Genomic DNA, 25872 nt, shown 5'->3' with positions numbered 1-25872 from the left:
CACGGGTATGACAAAACGTTACTTTTTACTGTTCTAATTACGTTGGTAAACAGTTGATAATAGCAATAAGGCACCTCTGGGTTTTGTGGTATAAGGCCAATATACCACGACTAAGGGCTGTATCCAGGCACTCCGTGTTGCGTTGTGCATCAGAACAGCCCTTAGCTGTGCTATATTGGCCATATACCACACCCCCTCGTGCCTTATTGCTTAAATAGTCTATAGTTATTATAAGGTTATAGGTTACAGGTTACAGGTTTCATTGTTTTATACCTAATATTTACAGTATGCCTAATGCCATGTTCTTCATTGCAGAGTGAAACGAGTGCCGCACTATGGCAGGTTTGTCCTGTCACAATTTACCCCTATGAGTAATAGTCTGCTGTCGGTTTCAAGTTCCCCCTATAAACCAACTGTGACCAGAAAGATAGAATCCTGTGGGTTCTCACAGTGGAACATCAACTGCTCAGTTGAAATTCATTATCATATCTGAAGGCTACTGTAGACCTATTTTATTTACATAAAGTCAGTTATGATGATGGTTTTCAGCAACCTAGTTTGAGTCAAATCGGATTTAAACTAAATGAGAAGACATTAATACATACTTAAATCATTTTGGGAAAATTATAAACTGTATGTGAGCCTACAGTAGCCTATAATTAGCAACATTCCCAATAGCAGAAGGCTAATGACAATACAAACGGTAGAAATGTGATAACTAGACATTCTAATTGCAACAATTGTGATAGACAGATGCGTTAGAGAGCGTGTAGACTAGTCAGCGGTTTTAAGGAACCCGTGAACCGAGTCCATATCAACAACCAATAGGATGTCTCTTTTTACTTTGAGTTTCCTTAAAGGGGAAGATGCTGCTACTTCAGTTCAGATCTAGCCTATCTCTTAAATGGTAAATTATAAATATGAAACTAGATGGAAACAGGTGGTAGCCGAGGCCTATAATAAAATATAAAAAAAACTTAATAGCCTACTTATTAAATTAAGGGAAAAAACCTTTGTATTTCACAATAGTCTATGGCTGTGATATTTTAACCATTGAAATGGAATAAGATATGGGTAAAAATACATAACATTTGTTTTATTTGCTTATGTCCTACGGATAAGGTATATATAAGGTATATATATGGGCGGCAGGTAGCTTAGTGGTTAAGAGCGTTGTGCCAGTAACCGAAAGGTCGCTGGTTCTAATCCCCGAGCCGACTAGGTGAAAAATCTGTCGATGTGCCCTTGAGCAAGGCACTTAACCCTAATTGCTCATGTAAGTCGCTCTGGATAAGAGCGTCTGCTAAATGACTAAAATGTAAAATGTATACTATGGATAAGGCTCTAATAATAACTGAACATGTAATAAGTTGTCATCATAGAGAGGGCTGAAACTGGAGTGATCTGGTATCTAATGATTTGTTGAAATGCTGAAATAATCGTATAGAGATGATACCTCTCAATGTTGAAGATATCTTGCCTTTTATTCTAAAGTTGCTTGATAATAAACGTTGGGATATGTAAAGTAGATGACCTACTGTAACAACCACCTCCAATTGGCACCAAAAAGGCATGACATAACTTTAAGGCAGGACTAGACGGAATTACTGTACGCTCATTGGTGAAAAATACTTGCCAGTCAATTTAGCCCTATCCCTTCCCGTTGACCAGGCTCGGTTGAGAAGTGCGGTTGGAGTGTGAGAGGGTCGCGGCCGAGGCTGACTGATGGTCTTACAGATGAAATAGAGAAAATAGAGAAAGAGAAGACGGGCGTCCTCCTCCTTCAGAAAACCATGTTCCCCAAAGGCAAAGTGTCCGCTGTGCCGTCGGATGGCCAAGCACGGGAAAAGTAAGTTTTAAAACATATGTCTTACCTAATGCAAATTGTTTCCCCCCTCGGGTTTGTGGTTTGCTGGACAGCTGAATTCAAGGAGCGAATTTCCTCATACGAGGATGGAATTGAATGAACCGCCTTGTCTGCTCGCCATTCCTTCATTACCCTAGCTTCGGCGTATTATTATTCCTGGGCCTCATTACTGAACGTAAATTAGTGTTTGTATTTGCAATTCAGCGTCTAAATCGTTTGTATTATTTTTACGGAAAACGTGAAATGAGTAGCGAAAAAAAAATAGCACCGTCCAATTTGGCTTTACGTCGTTTCTCTGTTGCATTAATTGATACAGTTTTGCTTCCCCTAGTGCTTCGGTTGCTACTTTGTTTCAGTTCGCTGCTACGAGGGCAGTCACCAACTCAATCTCATTTATCGATTGTTAATAACGCGTTTTCTTCTTGGTTACAATGTTTCCTATTGTATATGTTTGGAAAGCCATTGTGCGAAAGGCCTTTTGGAGTCGGGGGTTTATGCAAACGCCTGAATGAAAATTAATGTCTGTCGATCATGTACCCTAAAGTGTAATAAATATTATTTGATTAGAGACCCAAACACCCATTAGGCCAACTTGTATTTACCCCAGTTTGTGTATAGACTAGGCTACTATACTGTGTCTGCGTCCTAATAGAGCCAAAGTAGGCTAGTTTAGAGTTTGCTAAACTGTGTAGTTCTAGAACACTTGGTTTTTATGCCTTTTATATTGTTCAAACTGTAGTTTATTTTGTTCACAGGTTAGCTTTATACGTCTATGAATATTTGTTACACATAGGAGCACAGAAGTCAGCACAGACCTTTTTATCAGAGGTGAGTATCCTACTACTGGCCTATCCATGTGACCGAACTTCAATAACAAACGCATTACCATTTGAATAAATTAATTTCATTGTAAAAAAGTAGGCCCTATTGTTCATGCACAATTGTTTTATTCTCCACTTTCCAGATAAGATGGGAAAAGAACATCACACTCGGGGAACCCCCTGGGTTCCTACACTCTTGGTGGTGGTAAGTGTTCCGTATGTCACTGTTAACAATACAACATGTTGTACCATGTACAGTATTCAGTTGCTTTATGACTTGTGTGTCTTGTCCACAGTGTATTTTGGGACCTATATTGTGCCGCCCCAGAGAGAAGAGAGACATGTGATCATTCCAGTGAAGCGAAGGCCTTCCATGATTATGTGAGTTCTGCTCCTCCTCATGAGACTTCCTGCTGCACATGTTGCTGGGGTTCTGCTGAAGAGCCTGGGGCCGTATTTACAAAGTGTCTCAGAGTAGGAGTGCTGATCTAGGATCAGGTCCCCTCCTGTCCATATAATTGTATTGAAGATTATCTAAAAGGGGAAACTGGTCCTAGATCGGCACTCCTACTCTGAGTCCCTTTATGAATACGGACCCTGGTTTCCTTTGTGCCTACATTCTCAAATGTAGAATGAGATTGCACCCAGATGGGCCTCAGCCCAGCTTGCGTAATAAAAAATCAAATAAATCCATCAGTACCTTTTTGTTGTTGATGTAGACCTATTAAACAGACCTATCTTCCTTGTTACACTTCATACAGTTTTGATGCCATGTGTACTGGCAATGGAGAGGTGTTCTTCTGTTTGTTTCTTGGGGCATGCCTTCTACGCTTAATTTAAATGGACCCCCCTGTAATTTTCACAGAAACTACTTTGTCACACATTTTTCCCCCCAACACTTTCCCTTGCTGACACTACTATTGCTAAACTTTTTTAGATACTTTAGGATGATTTGGACATGTTGTGGTGTGAGAATGTAAATGGGGACCTTGCATCAACCTCATCATAGTGTGGATATATATATATATATATAGTGACGTGCAATGCCATTTTGTTTCAATATTTGATTTATTTAATTAAAATAAATCACCTAGACTTTAGCTTTTAAGAGTTTATTACAAAAAAATGTCAAAATAAAATAGATTTTAACACATCTTCGTGGGCCTAGTTACCCCATTGGGGGTTGGCAGTTACTCCGGGGCTTGGGAAAAATGCCCCTTTTTTGAAAACAACGTTTCATTAAATAACTAAAGTGTAAACTGTAGCCATTTATTTCCCTTCATAGTTTGTTTGCCTAAGCATGACCATCATCCACATTTCTCTTTTTACCAAACTTTGCTTTTGTGTCAGCAATTGGACATTGTTTTTAGGGGGGCTAGTTACCCCATGCACCTTACACTCCTGCTTATAGATGTGTCCAATAATAAATGCTTATTTTTGTTTAACGTTCCAAAGTGTGTCCTAATGAACACGATCCAGCTTTCCCTTTGTTGTGGCCAGTCACTGTTGCACAATGTCCAAGAGCTGAGATGGGTTCATATTCTCAACTATCTTGAGGATGGTAGTGGCCAAGAGTTGTTATTTTGAACTCTAGATGAACCCATCTCCATCTTGTGCTACATTGGGCTTTTTTCCTGAGCTAACAGGATAGTAGTACTCCATTTGAACTGAAATTTACAGAGCCTGTGCTTTTAAAGATTCTTCCGTTCAAATAGATTATTTTTCCCAAAACGGATGCACAGCGCTTGTGGCCTATCACTGAACTTGGCTCTTGCATATCGACAATTTGCATACGGTCTTTGCATGTTCAGAACACTATGCATATGGGGAAATGGCTTTTCCTATCTCGTACTACTGCTGGTCAGGTCAGTCTGCCCCAGGACAGGCAGTCAGAAACCCCATTGGGAGCATCCAAATAACATCCCAATTATCTCCTCTTCCTCCAAAAGTGTGCACTTGTTCACTTCCCTTTACTGATTTGAAAAGAAATGACTGGTATAAGAAATTTGGTGGATAGTAAACTATTACTAGCCCATGCCTCCACCAAGCCCGTGCTGAAGATGTCTACATCGGTCCGCTAATACAGGACTAGTAAAGGCCCAGTGCACTACTTTTGTCAAAACATTTAAACTAAATGTATACTGAAGAAAATATAAACACATGCAACAATTTTTAAGATTTTACTGAGTTACGGTTCTTATAATAAGTCATATAATAATTCATTATGCCCTAATCTATGGATTTCACGACTGGGCAAGAGCGCAGCCATGGGTCGGGTTGGACCCACTAGGGAGCCAGGCCCAGCCAATCAGAATGAGTTTACTCCACAAAAGGGCTTTGTTGTAGACAGAAATACTCCTCAGCAACCCATCAGACGATCCCGCAGGTAAAGAAGTCTGATTTGGAGGTCCTTGGCTGGCATTGTTACACGTGGTCTGCGGTTGTGAGGCCGGTTGGACGTACTGCCAAATTCTCTAAAACGACATTGAAGGCGGCTTATGGTAGAGAAATGAATATTCAATTCCTGCAGTCAGCATGCCAATTCCACACTCCCTCAGCTTGAGACATCTGGTATTGTGGTGTGACAAAACTGCACATTTGAGTGGCATTTTGTCCCCAGCATAAGGTGCACCTGTGTAATGATCATGCTGTTTAATCAGTTGCTTGATATGCCACACCTGTCAGTTGGATGGATTATCGGGCAAAGGAGAAATGCTCACGAACAGGGATGTAAACAAATTTGTGCACAATTTAAGAGAAATGATTTTTTGTGCGTATGGAACATTTCAGGGATCTTTTATTTAAGCTCATGAAACATGGGACCAACACTTTACATGTTGTGTTTATATTTTTGTTACGTATATTTGTATTTGAGTGTTTAACCAGCATTTGTAACTTGAGTCTGATAATTATGTGTACAAAATAGTTAATCTGATAATACTTGTGGAGTATAAAAATACTTGCTTGATGTTTTCCAATTTCCTGAAATACTTTGCAAATGCAACTTATTTCTGTGTAAGCTGAAATGGTCTATTCTTTTTTACATTTTAGTATATGCTCTTATTCAGAGCAACTTACAGTAGTGAGTGCATACTTTTTCATACTTGTCCCCCGTGGGAATCGAACCCACAACCCTAGCGTTGCAAGCGCCATGCTCTACCAACTGAGCCACATATCACAAACCACTTGATGTCTCAATGTACTTAATTACTGTATTGTGCATTGTTTTTCTTCATGGTGATGGAATGTCTACAGGTACCAAACCTAGATGACTAGCCTATGGAAAATACAATAATTTACATTTAAGTGATTTGTAAGGATGGTAAATTAATACTGCACAGAAAGTGGTTGTTTTCCATGTTATTTGATCAAGAAAAATATTTATATTTATATAAATATTTATTGCGGATAACCATGGAGGCACAGAGCGGAGCTATCTCTGCCATTTCTTTCACCGGACGGACCTCGTCTTAGTTATGCTAGCTACTTATTTCTGATCAAAACCTGATTAGACATGTAATTATGTTATCTGACATTTTTTCCCCCCTCCAAAACAGTTATTTTAGCAAAATTACCATTACTTAGCATATTATTTCAAATGAAAGTAAGCCTGTACATTTAGATTTTCTTTATATAATGTGGCGCTTTTTCCAAAGTACAATCCACATTAGTACTAAAGCTAATTTACCATAATTTGATTATAGTATAATCTAGTTTTCAGAATTTAAGTAAATAGAATTGTTTTCATATTTATATGGCAGAAACGACTGCCATTTAAAGGGGAAGTACACACACATTTTAAATATATATATATATATATATCTCCTATAGGTTTTTGGCTGGTGTCAAAATGACCCCAAAGGACTTAACAAGTCCATATTGATACAGAAACACTAAACAATTATTTAAATTAGTTAAGAACAAGTTCATTTGACAAAGTCATGAACATTTTAAAGAATAGAATTAACCACCTTTGGGCTATAATCTAAAAGATGTCCCCAGTCGGTAGCTTGAGGGATAAACTAGTCGACTGTTATGTCTATGGTGATATTGGGAGATGGGATCCCTGTGAATCGATGTTGGTTCTTTTTGTGTTCATCTTAGGCTAGTACATGTATACATGGACAGTGAGGTCAGTGCTCTCTCTTTGTTTGCGTGGGCCAAGGCTTTCTCTCTCTCTCCGCTCTCTCTGTGTGTTTTGCATACAGTAGGCCTAGGATTTCTGTCTTTCGTTCTCCCTGTATCTTTCTCCCTCCATGGCCAGTAGTCCCAGGGCTGTCTTTGTCTCTGTGGGGGGAGGTGGCTGGGCTACTAGCAGGCAGGGAAGCAGCGATGCATCGCGGCTCGTAAAGCGCAGGGCCCTCCCTCCCTGGCGTGTTCACGCCTGGTCTGATTGATGCTCCCTCGGGGCCCCCGTCTCCATGGTGTCAGCCGCTGATTGATGGCTGTCAGGGAGCTGAGGGACCGACTAGAAAAGGGGAGTGGTCACCGTGGCATATGCCTGGCAACCAAGGGAAGAGCAGAGAGAATATGGGAAAGGGGAGGGTGGATGGGGAGTGGTAGAGGAGCGCTTGAGAGGCCTCTTCTCCTCTGGGTCCTACTGCTAGACCTTTTCACCACCAGGGACTAGGAAGAGAAGGCTATGAAAACAAAGCCATTTTCATGGCGTTGGTGGATGGTTGAACATCGACTGACTTAGGCCCAGGCTTCTTTTTTATAGCTTAGTTCAGGTGGATGAAGTGAGATGGTAAAGCAGTCCAGGGGCCATATGTATCCCTATTCATTGTGATGTAAAAGACAGCTGGTCCTAAATCGGCACTCCAACTCCGAGACGCTTGATACATACGGCCCCAGGTCAGGTCATGGACAGTGTTAGTTTTGTGTGGTCTCTCTCTGGCCCAGCCCCTTTTCTCCAAGCTGTGCTGCATCCCGCTTGTTGCTTTCTGTCTCTACTCTCTACCTTCTCAGGGCTACCTTAGTCAACCACTTTCCTATTTTTCTTTCTCCTCTCTGTCTGTTTTTGTACAGAAAGCACAACAGCTGCTGTGACCTCACACACACACACACACACACACACACACACAACCAGGGGGGTGGGTCTGTCAAAAAGAAGCCCTGTCTAGGAAAGGTTTAGAGATGGGCCCCTGCCCCACCCCACTCAGCTGCCCTCCTCCTCAGCCCCTCAGGCAGCAGAGTCTGTGACATCTGCCCCCTCCTGTACCAAAGCATCAGTGAGCCTTGGCCCTCCTCTCCCGCAGCAGAACAGAGGCTCCATCCCAAATGGCACCCTATTTCCTTTATAGTGCATTACTTTTCACCAGGGCCCTTAGGGAATATGCTGCCATTTGGGGGGGACACAGAGCCACAGTTGAATATGCACAGCAGTGGGCTCTAGTACCAGAAAATAAGGATCAGATGGAACATGCCTGGAGACTTGCCATGCACTCTGGTACATTTCAGACCTAACAGTTAATGTGTTAAGGTACAAGAGCAATGTAGACTTGTTTTAGAACATAAATATGACTGTTACCATTTTGTAGTTACAGCTCTTTCTTAGGTGTAACACAATAACATCCCCAGATAGTCCAGGAAATGTGAACTCTCTAATATCCCTCCACAGCTACCAGCTACCTGACCTCAACTTCATGCATAGCAGTGCTTGATCACACTATTCTATGACAACCATACTAGTCTCCCAGAGAGACATTTTATCTATAAGCCTCTGTAGGCTCAAGGCAAGGTTGTATTCATTAGGGCACGCTGTTGCAAAACATTTTGCAACCAAACCCAGCATTACCTATTGGACAAATTCAGGTTAGTCTCTCCACTCCCTGTTTCAGTCCATTTTCTTCTGTTTGGTTCCCAGTGAACAGCCTATGACCCAGAGGGGTATACTACAAAGCAGGGTCACCATGTTAGCCAGCTAACTTAGATAAACAAAAATAGTTTCTGGGTCATTAATTAATCTAAATTTGAATATGGGTTGTTGTTTGAAACAACTGAATCAATCCATGTCCATTTTTAGCATAATCTTCTTAGAAATGTGACATTAATTCTGAACATTCAAGCAAGTTGGCTGGCTAACTCATTGATCCTGCTTTGTGACATACCCCCCAGGTGTCCTAGAGTTGAAGGATGCCCCTTGAACGTAGCTAACTGTTGTGTCAGTGTGTTCCAGTAACAGCTGAGCTGGGTGATGCCTGATCCTGGATGGCTCCTTCTGGCCTCACTTCTCCCTCTACTGTGGTATTTCACAGTGGACCTGCAGGACCTGGCTCAGATATAATTAGGAAGGGGTGCAGTCAGTTGATATACCAGGGGCTGCGAGTGTGTTGGTATATCCACTAGTGTTGTCTGGAGGTTGAGCACTTTAGAGAGTGCAGGGAGGTGTGTGTGAGGGAGATGGTAAGGTGTGTGTGCCTGGATGTGACTTCATTTTCTCAAGATGTGTGTGTTTTTGGTGGTGTTCCTTTATATCCTGTTCCCCTACTTATGACAACTCCATGGTCTCACAAGCCTCATCTGTCATAACTAGCCTTTGATACCAGATGCCAATACCAGTGTGCAATGTAGGCATTATCCTCTGCTGAAATGCTCCTACAAAAACAACAACAACAACAACAACAAAAAAGTCAATTTACGAGCGTGCGACCAAAGCAAATGCCACATTAGTGAATTATGGCTGTGGTCGGTACAGGAAATGGCCTAGCAGTGAGTCCCTGCTGTGTATGAGCACTTTGGAGTGAATCCCACAGATTCTTATCAAATCTACTGGATACTTGCTGGATCAGCACATTTGGCTGTGCAATTAGATTCCACCCCGGTCAAACTTGAGAGACTTGTTCTGTCTGTGGTGTGTGTGTGATACTTAGGGCCAGTTTCATGGACACAGATTAAGGCTAGTCTTGGACTAAGAAATCATGTTCAATGGAGTAATGTTTATCATTCTGTCTATGCAAATTATTTAAAGGTTTGACTCCTGGCATTTTGGATAATATCACACGTTGACCGGGTTTATAAACTTTAAAGCGCTCATAGAGCCAACCAGTCAGAATGATGAACTTGAACGATAAATATACCAGACTATGGTTGCAAAGCTAGCGGTAATTTACCAAAGTAACCGGCAATCTATGGTAATTTAGGTAACTTATACTTTAATAGCTTTTAAAAAATGTGAAAAATAAAGAGAATATTATTTTATTTGTGTGTCCATGAGTTTCTAGTGGAGAAACCATATGGGTCAAGAGAAAATGAGCCTAATTAATGAAAAAAGCATCTGATAAACAATGTCATTATTTTCAATTAACTCTGCAACTCTTCCAACTATTGACTTTTTCACAACTGCCACCAGTTTGGCGCCAAAACATTTACAACAAAGACATTGACATAGTAAAATAAAGTGTGTAAATTTTTTTTATTATGGATATGTCATGCTGAAACCCTCGTATTAAACACCAATGGTATTCACTAAGTTCATGGTTTAAATTTAGGATGTTTTACAGCTTTGTCATTCTATTTGTTATTTTCAAATAATATTTTTTGATTATTTTACATATTTAATATGTGATAAGGGTGAGCGATAATTAGACACCTGTGATAATCTGAAGTACCCAAAAATGACACTAGATTTCATCTGATAAATTCTCCCCAAAACATGAAAGTTACCAAAATTCTGGTAGTTTACTGGTAAACCTCAAGTTTCCACAAATATGCCCTACCTTTGCAACCCTATACCAGACAAAATATCCTTATTTCAGTTCTAACCCCACTAACTCTGTATTTTGTCTGTGTTATCTTTACAGAGTGCTGCTGCAGCCCCCAGTCCAGTGATGGGGGGGATGCCCCCTGGAGAGGGGATGCCCGGTGGACCCATGCCCCCCGGATTCTTCCAGGTCAGTCTCCTCCTACTCTCTCACACACACCTCCATCTACACTCCATGGCAGTGGTTCTAGGGCTGGGTGATGTATATAATTAATTTGAATGTATGTTTTTGCACATTATTCTAAATGTCTATCTCAATAATTACTTAACATTTTTTTTATGAGAGTTTATGTCCAATTGTTCTCGTTGTCTTTTTGGTCTCGTCTCCTTCACTTCTTCTGTGCTGTGTGCACTGACTGTAGGCTGTGTGCACCTTCCCATTTACACACACACACACACACACACCAAGCCTCTACCCCTGCCATTCACAACAACAAAGATGAGAGATCACTTCGTCCTCTCTGAGAAATGGTTTCAACCGGCTATTTGCAGTTGCGGTTTGGTCGATCATATGGACACCGAAACACAGTGAGACATTATTTTACTATAATAGAGGAGAAGTTAACCTTTAACAATACCCATTTTATGTCTCAACTCCTCAAATTGCGTGCAGAGCAGACTACTAAAACGGACTATCGATGAACATTGATTCTGGAAAATTCATGCTCAGTTTGTAGTTCCACATACTGCTAGCAGCATTTTAAACAGACTGCTATACCAGATGTCTAGTCTGTGTTTTATAAATGTGCAATTAAGCAAAAAACGCAATAACAGTGATTCCGGGAAGTATTCAGACCACTTCCTTTTTTCCACATTTTCTTACGTTATGGACTTATTCTAAAATTGATTAAATACATAAAAAATCCTCATCAATATACACACAATACTCCATAATGACAGTGAAAACATGTTTTTAGATTTTTTTTGCAAATGTATAAAAAAATGTACCTTATTTACATAAGTATTCAGACCCTTTGCTATGAGACTCGAAATTGAGCTCAGGTGCATCCTGTTTCCATTGATTATCCTTGATATTTCTACAACTTGATTGAAGTCCACCTGTGGTAAATTCAATTGATTGGACATGATTTGGAAAGGAACACATGTCTATATAAGGTCCCACAGTTGACAGTGCATGTCAGAGCAAAAACCAAGCCATGAGGTCAAAGGAATTGTCCGTAGAGCTCTGAGACAGGATTGGTTCGAGGCACAGATCTGGGGAAGGGTACCAAAACATTTCTGCAGCATTGAAGGTCCCCAAGAACACAGTGGCCTCCATAATTCTTAAATGGAAGAAGTTTGGAACCACCGAGACTCTTCTTAGAGCTGGCCGCCCGGCCAAACTGAGCAATCGGGGGAGAAGGGCCTTGGTCAGGATCAAGAACCTGATGGTCACTCTGACAGAGCTCCAGAGTTCCTCTGTGGCGAAGGGAGAACCTTCCAGAAGGACAACAATCTCAGCAGCACTCCACCAATCAGACCTTTATGGTAGAGTGCTTGGGTGGAAGCCACTCTTCAGTAAAAGACACATGACAGCCCGCTTGGAGTTTGCCAAAAGGCACCTAAAGGACTCTCAGACCATGAGAAACAAGATTCTCTGGTCTGATGAAACCAAGATTGAACTCTTTGGCCTGAATGCCAAGCGTCACGTCTAGAGGAAACCTGCCACCATCCCTACAGTGAAGCATTGTGGGGATGTATTTGAGCGGCAGGGACTGGGAGACTAGTCAGGATCGAGGGAAAGATGAACGGAGCAAAGTACAGAGAGATCCTTGATGAAAACCTGCTCAGGACCTCGGACTGGGGCGACGGTTCACCTTCCAACAGGACCACGACCCGAAGCCAGAAGTGGCTTCGGGACAAGTCTCTGAATGTCCTTGAGTGGCCCAGCCAGAGCCCGGACTTGAACCCGCTCTAACATCTCTGGAGAGATCTGAAAATGGCTGTGCAGCGACGCTCCCCATCCAACCTGACAGAGCTTGAGAGTATCTGCATAGAAGAATGGGAGAAACTCTCAAAATACAGGTGTGCCAAGCTTGCAGCGTCATACCCAACAAACACTCAAGGCTGTAATCACTGCCAAAGGTGCTTCAACAGAGTAAAGGGTCTGAGTACTTATGTAAATGTAATATTTCGGTTTTGTATTTTTACTAAATTTGCTAACATTTCTAAAAACCTGTTTTTGCTTTGTCACTATGGGGTATTGTGTGTAGATTGATGAGGGGAAAACTATTTAACCAATTTTAGAATAAGACTTTAATGTAACAATGTGGAAAAAGTCAAGGGCTCTGAATACTTCCGAATTCACTGTATGTAATTAATTGACAACTTGTTCTCATTCTGAGAAATAAGGTAGGCCACTTGATTTCGATATTATAACTAAGTGGACAGGCTAGCATGCTGTTCAAATAGTTGGAGACTGACAGGGCAGTGGTGGAAAAAGTACCCAATTGTCATACTTGAGTAAAAGTAAAGATGCCTTCATAGAAAATGAGTCACGTAAAAGTTAGTCACCTGGTAAAGTACTACTTGAGTAAAAGTCTAAAATTATCTGGTTTTAAATATACTTAAGTATATTTTTGCAATTTCATTTACTGAAGTATCAAAAGTAAAAGTATAAATAATTTCTAATTGCTTATATTAAGCAAACCAAACGGCACAATTTTTAATTCTCTTTACGGATAGCCAGGGGCACACTCCAACACTCAGACATAATTTACAAACGAAGCATTTGTGTTTAGTGAGTCCGCCAGATCAGAGGCAGTAGGGAAGACCAGGGATGTTATCTTGATAAGTGCGTGAATGGAAAACATTTTATTTCCTGCAAAACATTCCAAATGTAGCCAGTACTTTTGGGTGTCTGGATAAATGTATGAAGTAAAAAGTACATTATTTTCTTTAGGAATGTAGTGAAGTAAAAGTTGTCAAATATAAATAGTAAAGTACAGATACCCCCCAAAAAACTACTTAAGTAGTATTTTCACTTAAGTACTTTACACCACTGCAGAAGGGTGTGTTTAAGAATTTAACTGTTCTACTTTGTTAGCTAGCAAATTGATCCAAGTTGGCTAAATTTTTAAATATAAAGATTAGCTGGCTGAAACAGAAAAAGGCCGTACCCAAACTGGTGCCACAAAGTTGGAAGCACAGAATAATCTAGAATGTTATTGTATGCTGTAGCTTTAAAATATCCCTTCACTGGAACTAAGGGGCCTAGCCTGAAACATGAAAAACAGCCCCAGACCATTATACCTCCTCCACCAAACTTTACAGTTGGCACTATGCATTGGGGCAGGTGGCGTTTTCCTGGCATCCGCCAAACCCAGATTAATCCGTCGGACTGCCAGATAGTGAAGCGTGATTCATCACTCCAGAGAATGTGTTTCCACTGCTCCAGAGTCCAATGGCGGCAAGCTTTACACCACTCCAGCCAATGCTTGGCATTGCGCATGGTGATCTTAGGCTTGTGTGCGGCTGCCCGGCCATGGAAACCCATTTCATGAAGCTCCCGACGAACAGTTCTTGTGCTGACGTTGCTTCCAGAGGCAGTTTGGAACGCAATAGTGAGTGTTGCAGCCGAGGACAGATGATTTTTACGTGCTTCAGCACTCGGCAATCCCATTCTCTGAGCTTGTGTGGCCTACCACTTTGCGGCTGAGCCGTTGTTGCTCCTAGACGTTTCCACTTCACAATAACAGCACTTACAGTTGACCGGGGCAGCTCTATTGGGGCAGACATTTTATGAACTGACTTGTTGGAAAGGTGGCATCCTATGACTGTGCCTTGTTGGAAGTCACTGAGTTCTTCAGTAAGGCAATTCTACTGCCAATGTTGGTCTATGGGGATAGCATGGCTGTGTGCTCGATTTTTATACACCTGTCAGCAAAGGGTGTGGCTGAAATAGCTGAATCCACTAATTTGAAGGGGTGTCCACATACTTTTGTGTATATATCGTGAATCGCCCATCAATATTTTTAAATAGATGATTCTTAGGCCATATCGCCCAGCCCTAAGTTGTTCCCAACCCTTTCCTTTCCGAGGACCAACAGATCTCTTTATCATGTTATGGGGGGAATGTGTGGACCACCTAAAGTACCCTCGTGGACCACAAGTCGTCTCACAAGTTGTAGACCAGTGCTCTGGGCTGAATCATAACTAACTTGAGATCCGCCAACAAGAAAAACTGACTTCAATTTCTTCTCAACCCCATTGACGTCAATATAGGTTTGAGTTACTGTATATGTGTGATTCTCAAGTAAAGAGTTTAGCCTGTATGTGCATGCATGGACCACACTATTGCGCAACTGCTCCTCTCGCTGTCATCTGCTCTGTCTCTCACCTGTTCTACCGCCCTGCTGATGTGCATTCCACATTCATACCTGTCCACTAAGCTGGGCTTATCAGGATGTGTTAAAGCTCTGCATGTGTCAATGACGCGCTGCCTCTGCTCTGCTGTGCTCAGTAGGCTGTGTCTCGTCTCTGCTCTGAGCCTGTCTTCATCACAAATGACACCCTATTCCCTACAAAGTGCACTACTTTTGAATGAGCCCTATGGGCCCTGGTAAAAAGTAGTGCACTTACTAAATAGGGTGCCATGTGGGACGCATCCTGTGTTTGTAGTGTTGTTGTCTGACTACCCACTCCAGTGTACTGTAGTGAAACATGGAGGCGCGGTTGGGCCTAACCATTAATGGAGAAATGTAAAGGTGCTGCACCACCTGCCGTAAATCAATCTCTCATGAGAATAAACTCTTGGCAGGATTTGACTTCAACAGTCATGAAGTATTATCCTGTAGTGAAAGTCAAAGCATTCACTTCCGTTTCTTTAAAGGCCCAGTGCTGTCAAAAATGTGATTTTCTATATATTTCCACACTGAGGTTGAAGTAATACTGTGAACATTATGATAATGCCCTTTCAGTGTAAGAGCTGTCTGAAAATACTGCCTGAATTTTCTGCCTGTTTTGGTGGGATGGCATTTTGGCCTGCCTGGTGACATCACCAGGCGGTAAATTAGTTAATAGACCAATAAGAAAGAGTTCCAAACCTCTCTGCCAATAACAGGTAGTTTTCAGTTTTCCACTCCGACCACTCGCTAGACAGCCCTAGCAAAATTATTGTCTGATAATTTGTTCTTTGCTAAGAAGCTTTTTTTTTTTTAAATGAAAATTGTGTAAAATAATTAGTAAGGTACTTAATTGTTACAGAGAATTGATATAATATTGAGATGAAAACAGCTGCATTGGACCATTAAGTACAGTGGGGGAAAAAAGTATTTAGTCAGCCACCAATTGTGCAAGTTCTCCCACTTAAAAAGATGAGAGAGGCCTGTAATTTTCATCATAGGTACACGTCAACTATGACAGACAAATTGAGAAAAATATTCCAGAAAATCACATTGTAGGATTTTTAATGAATTTATTTGCAAATTATGGTGGAAAATAAGTATTTGGTCACCTACAAACAAGCAAGATTTCTGGCTCTCACAGACCTGTAACTTCTTCTTTAAGAGGCTCCTCTGTCCTCCACTCGTTACCTGTATTAATGACACCTGGTTGAACTTGTTATCAGTATAAAAGACACCTGTCCACAACCTCAAACAGTCACACTCCAAACTCCACTATGGCCAAGACCAAAGAGCTGTCAAAGGACACTAGGAACAAAATTGTAGACCTGCACCAGGCTGGGAAGACTGAATATGCAATAGGTAAGCAGCTTGGTTTGAAGAAATCAACTGTGGGAGCAATTATTAGGAAATGGAAGACATACAAGACCACTGATAATCTCCCTCGATCTGGGGCTCCACGCAAGATCTCACCCCGTGGGGTCAAAATGATCACAAGAACGGTGAGCAAAAATCCCAGAACCACACGGGGGGACCTAGTGAATGACCTGCAGAGAGCTGGGACCGAAGTAACAAAGCCTACCATCAGTAACACACTACGCCACCAGGGACTCAAATACTGCAGTGCCAGACGTGTCCCTCTGCTTAAGCCAGTACATGTCCAGGCCCGTCTGAAGTTTGCTAGAGTGCATTTGGATGATCCAGAAGAGGATTGGGAGAATGTCATATGGTCAGATGAAACCAAAATATAACTTTTTGGTAGAAACTCAACTTGTCGTGTTTGGAGGACAAAGAATGCTGAGTTGCATCCAAAGAACACCATACCTACTGTGAAGCATGGGTGTGGAAACATCATGCTTTGGGGCTGTTTTTCTGTAAAGGGACCAGGACGACTGATCCGTGTAAAGGAAAGAATGAATGGGGCCATGTATCGTGAGATTTTGAGTGAAAACCTCCTTCCATCAGCAAGGGCATTGAAGATGAAACGTGGCTGGGTCTTTCAGCATGACAATGATCCCAAACACACGCCCGGGCAACGAAGGACTGGCTTCGTAAGAAGCATTTCAAGGTCCTGGAGTGGCCTCGCCAGTCTCCAGATCTCAACCCCATAGAAAATCTTTGGAGGGAGTTGAAAGTCTGTGTTGCCCAGCGACAGCCCCAAAACATCACTGCTCTAGAGGAGATCTGCATGGAGGAATGGGCCAAAATACCAGCAACAGTGTGTGAAAACCTTGTGAAGACTTACAGAAAACGTTTGACCTGTGTCATTGCCAACAAAGGGTATATAACAAAGTATTGAGAAACTTTTGTTATTGACCAAATACTTATTTTCCACCATAATTTGCAAATACATTCATAAAAAATCATACAATGTGATTTTCTGGATTTTTTTTTCTCATTTTGTCTTTCATAGTTGACGTGTACCTATGATGAAAATTGCAGGACTCTCTCATCTTTTTAAGTGGGATAACTTGCACAATTGGTGACTGACTAAATACTTTTTTTCCCCACTGTATATACTGCTAGGTATGTTGTGTATAGTATATGATTAGTCAAAGCAGTTGAAAAGCAGAGAAGCAATTCTATGTAGCCCAACTTGCTGTATGCATGGTGTGGTTGAGAGCCAAAGACACACACCAGCGTTTCCCCTATATACTGCTAAATCATTGCCGCCACTCACAAAAGATATGATAAATATATACAGTGCATGTTTTTAGATACAGTGGGGGAAAAAAAGTATTTAGTCAGCCACCAATTGTGCAAGTTCTCCCACTTAAAAAGATGAGAGGCCTGTAATTTTCATCATAGGTACACGTCAACTATGACAGACAAAATGAGGAAAAAAAAATCAAGAAAATCATATTGTAGGATTGCAAATTATGGTGGAAAATAAGTATTTGGTCAATAACAAAAGTTTCTCAATACTTTGTTATATAATTTGCAAATAAATTCATTAAAAATCCTACAATGTGATTTTCTGGATTTTTTTCTCTCTATTTGTCTGTCATAGTTGACGTGTACCTATGATGAAAATTACAGGCCTCTCTCATCTTTTTAAGTGGGAGAACTTGCACAATTGGTGGCTGACTAAATACTTTTTTTCCCCACTGTATGTTTGCTAATTTATTGAAAATGAAATGCAGAAATATCTCATTTACATCAGTAATCACAACCCTTAGTCAATACTTTGTAGAAGCACCATTGGCAGCAATTACAGCTGTGAGTCTTTCTGGGTAAGTCTCTAAGAGCTTTCCACACCTGGATTGTGCAAGATTTGCCCGTTAATTATTTTCAAAATTCTTCAAGCTCTGTCAAATTGATTGTTGACCATTGCTAGTAGGACTTTCCCCAACAAAAAAAATATAATCTTGGTCGACCGAGAGTCGCAATTGCTAACTAGCATTAACACAATGACTGGCAGTCTATGGGCACAGCTAGCATGCTAATGCTAGTTAGCTATTGCGCTAATGCTAGTTAGCAACTTCCTTCAAACGGCATGCAGACATAAAATTGGTATCCATGAGTTCAACTGGCTCGGGGTAAGTAGAAATGCGGCTTAATTGCCAAAAACTCACTATCCCTTTAAGATAAGTGACAAGTTACACCTTATTGTTTGTAGCGAGCAGTGGCACGAATGAGAGCCACAAGCGCACAGCCACCGCTTGCTCCTCATCTCCCTACAGTGCAGTGGTGCGCATCAGTTATATTCAGATGGTGTCAACATGTTCATGCATTTAGGAGTAGCATGTATTTTTAAAGTCACCAGAAGTGACCTCAGTCGTTGTATAAAACAAATCCCAAGGGGCATGCGCAGCAAAGAAACCCCGCCCCTCCGCTACCTTTGCCACTGCTGCTGAAAGACGTCCTAGGGGAAACGCTGCACGCACACACACGGACAGCTCTCTCTTCATCATTTGAATATGCGAGTGGTGTTAATTAGGCAACCCTGTCATCAGCAGCATTAGCTCCACAGTGACAGTGTTTGGGGGCAGCTGCTGTAAAGCAGGGCTTAATTGATTCTGTGGTAATTGGCAGAAAGGGTAAATTGCCAGTGATCACAAGCTGGATGCTGGCTGCGGTTCTGACTGGCAGACATCCGAGCACATCCTCTCTCTCTCTCTCTCTCTCTACCCCCCCCCCCCTTCTCTCTTCTTGCACCCCTCTCTTGTTTCACACTCTCTTTCTGCTGTGCCTGGAAGGAGAGAATGATCAACGGATACACCCAACCCTCTTTCCTAAGCACAGCTTTTTGCATTTGCACACCACCCTCTTGCACTCTCCTCCGCTCAGTAAACCTCCTTTCTCTGCCTCCCTCCCTCCCACCGTCTGTCTGTCACTTTCTCTCTGTGATGCCACAGGGTCCACCTGGTCCCCAGGGCTCTCCTCACCCCCAGCCTCCTCCCCCTAACAGTATGATGGGACCCCACAGCCAGGTACCGCTGCTCTCTCTGGGGTGTGTCCCAAATGATATCCTATTTCCTAAATAGTGCAATACTTTTGACCTGGGCCCTGGTCAAAAGTAGTGCACTATCTAGGAAATAGGGTGTCATTTGGGACGAGGCCGCTCTCTGTTGGCGCTCTGTTTCTTTATATGCTTTCATATTGGGAAGACTATGGTCATTTCACCCCACCCATGCCTCCTTGATGCTATGTCTGTCTGTACGCTCTATGTCCTTCGGCTTGATGCTTTTGGCAGCAGCGCAGAATCACACTTGTTTTAAAATATGTTATCGGAAACTATATCATTAAGCCTCATTTATACCCTACGCAAGAATGCAATTAGCTCTGCAAAATGGCCGTTCTGCATACTCATAGCATATTTGTAACACCATACAACTACGCAGGATCGCAATTTTGTGTAGCTAGTTGTGTTGCGTATTTGCATAGGGTATAAACTAGGCTATTATAGATGTTCTATTGAAAGTAAAACGTATGCCTCCGTATAGAAAATAAGTGAGGAAAAATGCATGGTTGTTCAGTGTAATTGTTGTAAAGGAAACACTAATAAATGTAAGTGAATTGTTGCGTTTAGTCTTTCATGAACCCACGCTTCGCTGGAGGCCCGCGAGGTCCCCCTATCAGGATGGGCAATCAGGTAAACAAACTACTGTACCCATAATTCTGCACCACCAATACAGTACTACCATCAGTTTAAGAAAGTTTCTGTTTGATAACATGTCTTGTCATCATATTCAAAGTTCATTTGACGTTTGTTCACCCCTCCGTCTTCTTCCTTGTAGCCTCCTGGCGGTGGCCCTGGCCCTCATCCCATGCTCCAAAACATGGACCACACACGACCACAAGGCCACCCTAACTTGGGACCGATGCAGAGAATGAGTGGCCCTCGAGGCATGGGCCCTATGGGGCCAGGACCCCAGGTAGGCCACACTACTGATATATATTTTTCAGCAGTTTGCTTCTAGTCTTTCACAGACTAGCCCACTAGTTTTTGAGACTCTGCCTGTCCAACATCACCCTTCCAGTCTGTCTCCTTGGATTCCAAGTTGTTGATTACTCTTTAGAGACCCTCCCCACTAACCATCTCTTTCTAACCCCCACCCCCCTCTCCTCTGGTTCTGTCTGGTTATGGTAATCTGACCCTTGGTTGTCATTGCAGAACTTTGGTGGTGGGATGCGGCCTCCACACAACTCCATGGGCCCCGGGATGCCAGGAGTGAACATGTGAGCCTTCTCTCTATCTTATACATGATAGATCACCAGTGTGTGTGTGTGTGTGTTGATATCTAACAGGGGTTTCTTTCACTGTATTGCAGGGGCCCAGGTGCTGGACGACCATGGCCCAATCCGAACAATGGCAACTCTGTGAGTCCAGTTTCCACTGTAGACACACACACTACACACCATGATGTTATCGGCTCAGATTGCAGCAGTCTGTGTCTGTCCTCTCTCAGTAAGAGCTCTGGAGGCCCAATGCATTACGAAGTTCCCCAGTTCTGGATGTAATTGTAGTATTATGTATCCCAGGCTACATCCTAAATTACACCATATTCCCTTTCTAGCGCACTACTTTTGACCAGGGCCCTTTTGACTCTGTTCAAAAGTAGTGCACTATATAGAGAATAGGGTGCCACTTGGGACACAACCCCATAGATACCGATGATGATGATGATAGGACGATGCTAAAACGATGAATGATGTTTTGAGAGGTGAATACATAGATGAGATTCCCTGTTCCTGGGCAGTAATGTTTCTGTTGTGATTTATTCAGATGCCTTACTCCTCACCTTCTCCTGGAGCGTACGGGGTAAGGACACTCTGATTTCTCTCACTCACACACTCAAACTGGCCAATACAGCAGTGTTTATATTTCACCCATTTGAAGCCACTATTGTAATATTGTCTTTCAATACTCTTAATTGATTGTATTGGTGTAGGTAGAATCTGTCCTGATACAGATACATTGCTGGTATTGTGATTTTACTGTTGAATCTGAGTAGTTGTGTTCTCCTGCCACTCTAAAGGGGGGGTCTGGAGGAGGGGGACCCCCTGGAACACCCATTATGCCCAGCCCTGCTGGTAAGTACCTTAAGTCCTCACAGAGGAACAGGAATGCATGTCAAAATGTTTTGGCAAATAACCGTAGTCTTCAATGACTGTTTGCCATCTTGGCTGTTCTCATTACCTAAGGTACACTAGTCTATTGATTATCATCATAATAATCTAGATTGATTGTGTATGAACCACTTCAGACTCTAACAACTCTGGCGACAACCTCTACACTATGATCAACACTGGACCTGGCAACCGATCAAATGTGAGTCTCCTTCTCGTACCAGCCCTCTCCTCACATCTGTCGTTGTAGTCATGTTTCTTCATCGCCAGATGTTTCTTCTAATCATATCTTACAAGATTTCTAGTCCTCAATAATGAAACGGACTGCATCCCAAATAGCACCCTATACCCTACATAGTGCACTACTTTTGACCAGAGCCTTAGGGGGCTCTGGTAAAAAGTGGTGCATTATGTAGGGAATATGGTGCCATTTGGGATGCACCCTGTTTCTCCCTGGCCCAGTCTCGTTTGATAGTGGTGCCTGTCCTGTTGACATGTTTACTAAGGCAGTGCTTGTGTCTCCTATGTTGCAGTTCCCTATGGGCCCTGGCTCTGATGGACCTCTGGGCGCCATGGCAGGCATGGAACCACACCACATGAATGGATCGCTAAGTAACACTCTACTCTGCCACTGTTACAACACAACATGGAGACTCCTCTCTGGAGCTTCAAATCAAAATTTGGGGTTGCGTTCAGTGAATAACAGTATTGATTAGTGTATGACTGGCTGGGAATAGTTGCAGACTCAGTCAATCTGAACGTAGGCTACCTCAGTGGTACACACCCAAATGGCACCCTATTCCTTATGTAGTGCATTGCTTTTGACCATGGCCCAAAGGGTTCTGGTAAAAATTAGTGCACTATATAGGGAATAGGGTGTCATATGGGACATACACAGTGTAATAGACCAACCAGTAATGTGAAGCAAGGAGACATTTTCAGCAGAGGTGCCAGGCTTTCGCTTAATCTGGCCAAAGATGTGAGGAATGCTTCCACTGGGCACCTTTTGCATTATCAGTTCAAGTTAGAATAGAAAGTTTTAATTTTGGACTGTAAATTGTTTGCTCTCTTTCTTAGGCTCTGGTGACATGGATGGACTCAACAAGGTGAATATTATAACATGACTATACATCTAGATTCCTATCAAAACATGACAAATCATTTTGACTTACTTAATCAAAATTAAGCAATACATTTGTTTGCATCTACTACTTATTGTTTAGCCTGGTCCCAGATCTGTTTGTGCTCTTGCCAACTCCATTGCTGTCAATGTCAAGAGTGACCATGAGTGGGCATGATGGCACAACAGACTGGCACTGAGGTTACTTGTACTTGCCTATTTACTTACTTTCTTTCCTGCCCCATCGTAGAACTCCCCAAACAATCTAAGTGGCATTAGCAACCCTCCTGGAACCCCAAGGGATGGCGACGAGTTGGGTGGGAACTTCCTGCACTCCTTTCAGAGTGAGAATGTAAGTCCCCTACCCCACCATGCATCTCCTATGGACCGTGTTCATTAGGGCATGCAATAGAAAATGTTTTAAAAATGAAAATGAGGCCAGGTTGTCCCCTGAATTTTTTTTTTCTGTCTGATTTTGTTCCATTTGATGCCTAATGAACATGACCAAGCTGAGGTCACTGTTGCCGGTAATGAAGCTTTGAAGAAGCCTATATGTAGGGCTTGTAGGGCAGTATTGACTCCACAGTAATGCTACAGTGACCGCATCATTGACTCTACAGTGGCGGTGTAGTGTGGAGGCACTGGGCGGTTGCCAAGTAACCGTTTTGGCTAGAGTGAGGAAGTGCATTTTAATATCTACGGTTGCAGTATGTGCTCTATTGTTTTGTAGGTGTGTCAGGCCATTCTAATAGGGTTTCCTGATTTTAACTCTTTGCCGTCTGTACCCCTCAGCAGTACTCCCCTACCATGACGATGAGTGTGTGACATCCCCCTCCATCTGCCATCACTCAGAAGATCTGAGCTCATAACAGGACATGGCCAAAACACATCAGCACAGAACCAGGGACAGGGTGCCATTTTGGTTCCACACAATTCCAGAATGCTGATATACAAATTTTCAAAATTGCTGGTGACTTCTGCTCCTCCTCGTTCCAAATGAAGGACAGTTCTTCATTAATCACCACCCCAAGTGTGACGAAACCAGCTACTGAAACTACTGCATACATGACACGTGCTTTCATTATTGCTTTGTAGTGCAAGATGTGCAGAACACGTTTCAGCTGTTGCCACCTAAAACACTGAAGTGTGCATTGTGAGCTAGGAGAAATGTATCAATTTATATTTTGTTTTCATATTTCAGGTCCTGCATTCAGCCACATGTAGTATGTCAGAAAACTAGTCCGATAACATGGGGAGTCCATGTTAACATGGGGAGTCCGAATCTGCCTGTAACTCTGACCACTCCATTGAATGACTTTGTCCCGATGTACTAGCCCCCACTATTTTGCCACATTTTAAAGGGGAAGTGGGGTGATCGAATTGGGCCTTAGTAAAAATAGGGTCTTTAACAGTTTTGAAGTGCTCAGTGTTTTTTTTTAAATGTCGGATGCGATGCGTTGACAGTTGCATCGATAGGGAATGTGTTTTGTGGGTTTTGTTGAGGAGAGCAATCTTATTCTGCACTGGTTTTATGTTGCTTTTTATTTAAACAGTCTGACTGCTGTTCTTGTTCTGTCAAGGAGGAACGCAAACTTGGGCTAAACCATGTGTGTGGACACAACAGGGGTGCATGACTGAGATCTGTGTACAACATACTACCTAGCGCTGCTCCAGTCCACATGTGGTGTGTTTAACCTCTTCCTTGCCTGTGCTTAACTCTGCCCTTTTTCTCGCCATCATTGTAGCCGTCTCTGTTTTCCTACTGTTCCATCACGGTGACGATGAAAGAGTTAAACCCATTGTAACCTGAGATGCAGATTGATAGTTAATTGTTGTTTTTTTCCAGGTATTTTTTTTGTTAGTTCTTTTTGCCCCTCCTTGCAGTTTTTAAAAATATTTTGATACAAATTTGACTACGTATATTGGCCCAGTTATTTTGAGATTAGTCAAAGCTTTGTAAACCAATTCTAGTATCATAAACTTAGCGTCAGTCTTGTAAATGTGAAAACGTTTATTTCATTTTCTGTGAATATTAAGCATTATGTTGCTGGTATATTTTTATTTTTTTCAAATTGGGGAAAGAGTGCTTGTTAATATAATTTTACAATAACTTAACTTCTTGTCCGTTTTTTTCTTTTTTCCTGTTTGCCACTACAAAGCAAGTAGGGTCATTTAGATACTAAGTGCACCCAGACTCTCACTCACTCTCACACTCTCACAGAGCATATCCTTGTATGGACCAAAAATTAATTTCCATTCAAAATCCTATTTTCCCTTACAATTACGGTTAGGGGTTAAGTTTAGTGTAACACTAAACCTAACTCCTAACTGTAACCCTAACTCCTAACCGTAATTGTAACCCTAAACCTGACCCCTAAGCCTGAAATAACCGTTGTCCTTGTTTTACTATCCTTGTGGGGACTTTTGGGGATTTCCGGTCCCCCTGAGGATAGTAATACAAGCAGCCACACACACACTCTCACAAAACACCCTGACTCTCTCAAATGTCTGACAATAGGTATCAGGGAAGTGTCCAAGAGAAGAACTAGTAACAAATATTTAAACTAACAACTTGTATAAAAATAAAAGTACATATATTTTATAAAGTACACCCCAAATATGATTATTGCTGTTTTACAAACAGCAGAGGAGTCTTTCATACAAATTGGACAGACAGGAAGTGACTGTAGTGCTGATGACCTCTAGTCCAAGTTCTGCATCCCAAATGGCACCCTTTAACCTATTTAATGCACTACTTTCAACAAGGGCCCATAGTGCACTACTTTTGACCAGTACTCTATATAGGGTGCCATTTGGGATGCATACCCTGTGTCACAGCTGCTTTTTCTGACCACTTTCATCCAATGGATTAGGGCCTTTGTCAACTTCTACCTTACTCGCAGTACACAGCAAACACATTCACAGTACAGAACATCTCTCGGCTCCGGTAGGTGTGGGCAACACAGGTGTCTGTATGGGGGTCCCAGAGACTGCGACTAGCCAGTACCAGCCCTCCATCTCCTTGCTGCCCCTCTGGACCCAGCTGGCCTAGGGCCACAGTACACACTAGCCGGTAGCGGTCAGGACACACAGTCCTCACTAGAGCCTTCACCTCCTCACTCAGCGCCTTGACCAGACCACCACAGGTGGGGGCGCTATAACCCACCGCCTCCAGCCGAGACGACAGGAAGTCCTGCAGCATCTGATGGACCAGGCCGCAGGGGAACTGCTCGGCAGGCTGGGCCGAACCTGCTGGCACCTGAAGAGCAGAGGTGAATCCCAATTGTATTACCTTGATTTCTCAAGTCCTCCTCACTTTCTTCTCCAAGCGCATTGGAGGACAAGATCTGACATTCCTCCCCTCTGCCATTCTCCTCCAATGCACT

The 25872-nt window shown here is 42.3% G+C and overlaps 1 protein-coding gene across 4 annotated transcripts; it reads left to right on the top strand.

Moving 5' to 3' along the window:
* The first annotated feature begins 1522 nt into the window (after positions 1-1522).
* LOC311130576 (single-stranded DNA-binding protein 3-like) lies at positions 1523-24601 on the top strand. Of its 4 annotated transcripts, none has more exons than XM_084163344.1 (17): positions 1655-1849; positions 2623-2695; positions 2832-2893; positions 2985-3069; positions 10491-10580; positions 19152-19226; positions 19826-19888; positions 20034-20171; positions 20411-20475; positions 20568-20616; positions 21023-21058; positions 21276-21330; positions 21504-21568; positions 21900-21978; positions 22444-22472; positions 22737-22838; positions 23282-24601. In XM_084163344.1, the coding sequence occupies exons 1-17, from the start codon at positions 1794-1796 to the stop codon at positions 23309-23311; spliced, it is 1152 nt and encodes a 383-aa protein (XP_084019470.1). In that variant the 5' UTR covers positions 1655-1793; the 3' UTR covers positions 23312-24601. The 4 variants fall into 4 exon arrangements, with proteins under 4 accessions (XP_084019471.1, XP_084019470.1, XP_084019469.1 ...); XM_084163343.1 differs by having other exon boundaries at positions 23279-24601; XM_084163345.1 differs by lacking the exon at positions 19152-19226 and having other exon boundaries at positions 1523-1849; positions 23279-24601.
* Positions 24602-25872: the final 1271 nt, after the last annotated feature.

The sequence above is a fragment of the Coregonus lavaretus genome (genome assembly GCF_964263955.1).
Source record: "Coregonus lavaretus genome assembly, chromosome: 6".
NCBI lineage: Eukaryota > Metazoa > Chordata > Actinopteri > Salmoniformes > Salmonidae > Coregonus > Coregonus lavaretus.
This window is presented reverse-complemented; position numbering and strand designations above follow the sequence as displayed.